At 35.4% G+C, this 3,544-nt stretch overlaps 1 protein-coding gene across 1 annotated transcript; it reads right to left on the reverse strand.

Moving 5' to 3' along the window:
* Nucleotides 1-627: 627 nt before the first annotated feature.
* LOC113722952 (BAG family molecular chaperone regulator 2) lies at nt 628-1,897 on the reverse strand. Its single transcript, XM_027246194.2, has 2 exons — nt 1,482-1,897; nt 628-1,295 (listed from the first exon to the last, which is right to left on the reverse strand). The coding sequence occupies exons 1-2, from the start codon at nt 1,756-1,758 to the stop codon at nt 1,048-1,050; spliced, it is 525 nt and encodes a 174-aa protein (XP_027101995.2). The 5' UTR covers nt 1,759-1,897; the 3' UTR covers nt 628-1,047.
* Between the last annotated feature and the right edge of the window lie 1,647 nt (nt 1,898-3,544).

Raw genomic sequence — 3,544 nt, forward strand, 5'->3', positions numbered from 1 at the left:
ACTAGTGTCAACTATAAAAAAAAAAAAATATTTTGTGGTGTCAGGTGCCGGGCTGTGTCAGCCCGGCACCCATAGACACAGCCCGGCACCCATAGATTTATACCTCCAACCTGTCAGACCCACAAGTGTCCGACTTTTTTTTTATACACCAATATTCGGATCAATTAGCCCGTTTGGGCATTGGTTACCTAATAATACCGTTTCAGCTGCTCAGGCAAGCATGCGGGCGTGGGATAGGCAGGTTTGCTTTGGAAAGCAAAGAGTAGGTTGATAACTTGATTGAGAGGAGGAGCAAATAAATACTAGTAGTAGAAAGAAATTTATTACAGGAGCAGTAGTACCTAGCACTAGCAAATATGTTAAAGAGTTTCTTTACAAGAATTTTGGAGCGGTAGTAGTTGTGTGATGTCATAGGGAATAGTAGCATTCCTGCCCCCAGCGGTAGCTTGACCGGTGAGGTTGTTTCTCTTTAGACATGTCCACTAATGTCCAAGTCTCGCATGTTAACATGCTCGGAGTAGATTGGGGCGCTTTCTCTCCTATGTTGACAAAAAAAGAAAAAATATATATATATATATATATATATATATATATATATATATATATATATATATATAGTAGCATTCCTGACTCCATAATATATAATCTTCGAAATAAACTAATGAAAATGACGCGGACATGATGCATCGGCCATCGGCGGGGCAGCGTACTCATTAAGATGCCCCGGACCGACATCAAATACTACTATAAAACTACCAACAGACTACTCTAGAATTATAATTAAGTTGGTGAAAAGATTCATCACCAACTACAGCACTGTCGATTTGTTTAAGACGGGAAAGAAATTAATACTAATAATAATAATAAGTATACTAGTACTCTTACTCTAAACTAGTAGTCTCTATCATCATTTTCAATTAGCTGCTGGTGGCACTGGAGGTGGCGGTGGTCAGTCGGAAATATTAGGTGGGAAGGAAGGCACTGAAGAGTACTAGTAGTAGTGCTCCAGTATTTGCAGCAGTGATTTTTATTTTATTTTATTTTATTTTAAACACTGATGGTGCGGTAAGGAGATCCGATGACTTCTCCTCCTGATCCAACTCCGGCAAAGCCCCCCAGAAGCTGCTTCTTCCGCTCTTTCAGGGCTGGATCTTCTAAAAGCAGCACCTTGTCTTTGTCCCTTACTCCAACCATGTGCAAGTATTCACAGTCTTCTCTTTCCTTTCCTTTGAACAGTAACCTCTGCTCATTTGGTTCCAAATTAGTCACCAGTGAAAGTATCAACTTCAGTTCTCCTGCAACATTCATCATCATCATCAGAATATAAAACTAAAATTAGTTTTGTAAGTTAAAAAAGAAAAAAAAAACAAAATTTGTTTTGCACCCCTTAACGTTAATGAGAGAATTAATTAACAATTTGAATAAACAGGAAATCTGCAGGGAATTAAATTAATTAGAGTGAATGAGCAGTAATTAATTACCAAAAGTTGAAGTTGATTGAACGGAAATATCATAGAATTTGGAGACGGTGGAGACTCTGAGAGTGATGAGGCCTTCCCCGCTGTCAGCACTGTTACTGCTGCTGTCTCCGCATTGCTCTCTCTTCTGAACCAGCATTCCTCCCGGCCGTACCTCCCATTTGATCTCACCACCTCCTCCTCCTCCGTTAATTGGACTGTTGCCACCACCGTTTTCTGGGTTGTTATTGTTGGAGTTGCTTCTGGAGAACTTCTTTGATCTTAGCTTCATCAGCTTCATGCCTGCTGATAATGAATATTACCCGCCAAATTCTTGAAAAAGCAGAATCTTTTTTTCTTTCTTTTCCCCTTTTTGGTGGTCTTTCTGGACTTGGGGGGGAAGGGAAGTTGTTCACACTATGGCGGGTTATATAAGAGGCAGGAGTATAGATGAGGACTAGCTGGGCTGCCATTTGAATCGTATTTTAACAAGTTCAGACTCGCATCATATTGTTACTGCCACTTTCGAGATTTGGATTATGAGTTTCGAATTAATAAATGTGAAACTCGTACTTGATTTATAAAATGTTCGGATTGTGAGTTTAATTCAGATTTAGTCCAAAGTCATTTATTGTTCCTTAATTTCTTTAATATAATTATTATGACTATCAAGTTCTAAAACTAATTTAACATCTACACGATCACAATATTAAAACTATACACGAACCAATAACATTTCATTTAAAAGTACATTAACAAAAATATATTTAATTAGCTCAAAGTACGTGAAAAATAATTAATAAAACATTATCAATAGTCAATACATCTTGAAATGTCCCCAATTTACTTGTACTAACATTTTTCCATACCTTTTGTTCACAATTACTAGAAATGATGGTGGTCAGTTCAAATAAAGTTTAAACTGATAGAATGTTCAAAAGGCATGTTTTGTTATTGAAACTACCCATGTATAATAATTAGTTAAAATACAAGCAACAATTACAAAAGCCAGTAAGTCAGCATCTAGTTCACATATTAGAGATATTGAGACAGTTACACCAAAAATCTGTTGTATTATTAATATTTCTTAATATATTAATGTATTTTGACACATAACTCATAAGTAATAAGTATTAGTATTATATATTTAGATATATAATTATATATAACAAAATATGATTATTTATATACAATTACATATATATATATAGATTAAATGGCCAAGACTATATTGGATTTAAAACTAATGAAATTCAAACTTGACTCATATTTAATTCAAATTTAATATTTAGACCTAAACTCAACCCAACTCAATGAAAGATTAGGTTCATTGATATTTTTCTCATTCTGAGCAAGTCAAGTTCGAGTTGGTCCGACCTCGTTGTCAGTACTAATGTGAACAAAATTCCTCGCCAATAAAATACTACCGGCAGCAGCTTAAGCATTATTATATTTCATTTTATGTTTTCTGCTTGTTTGTTTGTTAAAATAAAACATAAATAAAACTCATCTTTACTTGTATTAATTTTTGTATTGAATTGAAAGATAAATAGCAGTACTAGCAATATTTATTTATTTATTTATTGGTTTCCCTAGGAGAGACGAGCGAAGGAGAGGATGAGGCAGCTAGCACCACATGGCATGAGTTTTCTGTGGTTTCTTGTGCTGACTTAAAAATGGTGGCACATGGGAGATGTCTTATCCTATACACGCTTTGCTTAATTGACGGACCATCCATACCAAATACAAATACAAATACAAAATATAAAATCACCATCCCCTGATCAGTTGCCCTCCCTCCCCGCCGATTAACATTACATAATGCGAGACTTTTGTCTTCTTTCCGAACAAACATATCATAAGAGGCATACTATAATAATTATAGTATTTTGTTTAGAAACAAACATACTATAATAAGTAAAACTAATCCGGGGAGTGGCTTTTGTCTTCTTTCTTTCTTTAGAGAGTGATTAGTAGGGGTGATATTGAGTCGAATCGAACTCGATCTTGAGTTCGAGTTCGACGCTCAAACACAATACTCGAATTCGAGCAAGTTAGTTATACTGTACTTGAGTTTGACTCGAAAC

Source organism: Coffea arabica, chromosome 7e (genome assembly GCF_036785885.1).
Source record: "Coffea arabica cultivar ET-39 chromosome 7e, Coffea Arabica ET-39 HiFi, whole genome shotgun sequence".
Classification (NCBI taxonomy): Eukaryota; Viridiplantae; Streptophyta; class Magnoliopsida; order Gentianales; family Rubiaceae; genus Coffea; species Coffea arabica.

What these genes read in the sequence shown, in the direction of transcription:
- LOC113722952 (XM_027246194.2), bottom strand. Translation starts at nt 1,758, where the DNA reads ATGAAGCTGATGAAGCTAAGATCAAAGAAGTTCTCCAGAAGCAACTCC. An exon ending in TCAATCAACTTCAACTTTTG is followed by an intron (nt 1,296 to 1,481) that starts GTAATTAATTAC and finishes TGAATGTTGCAG; the next exon opens with GAGAACTGAAGTTGATACTT.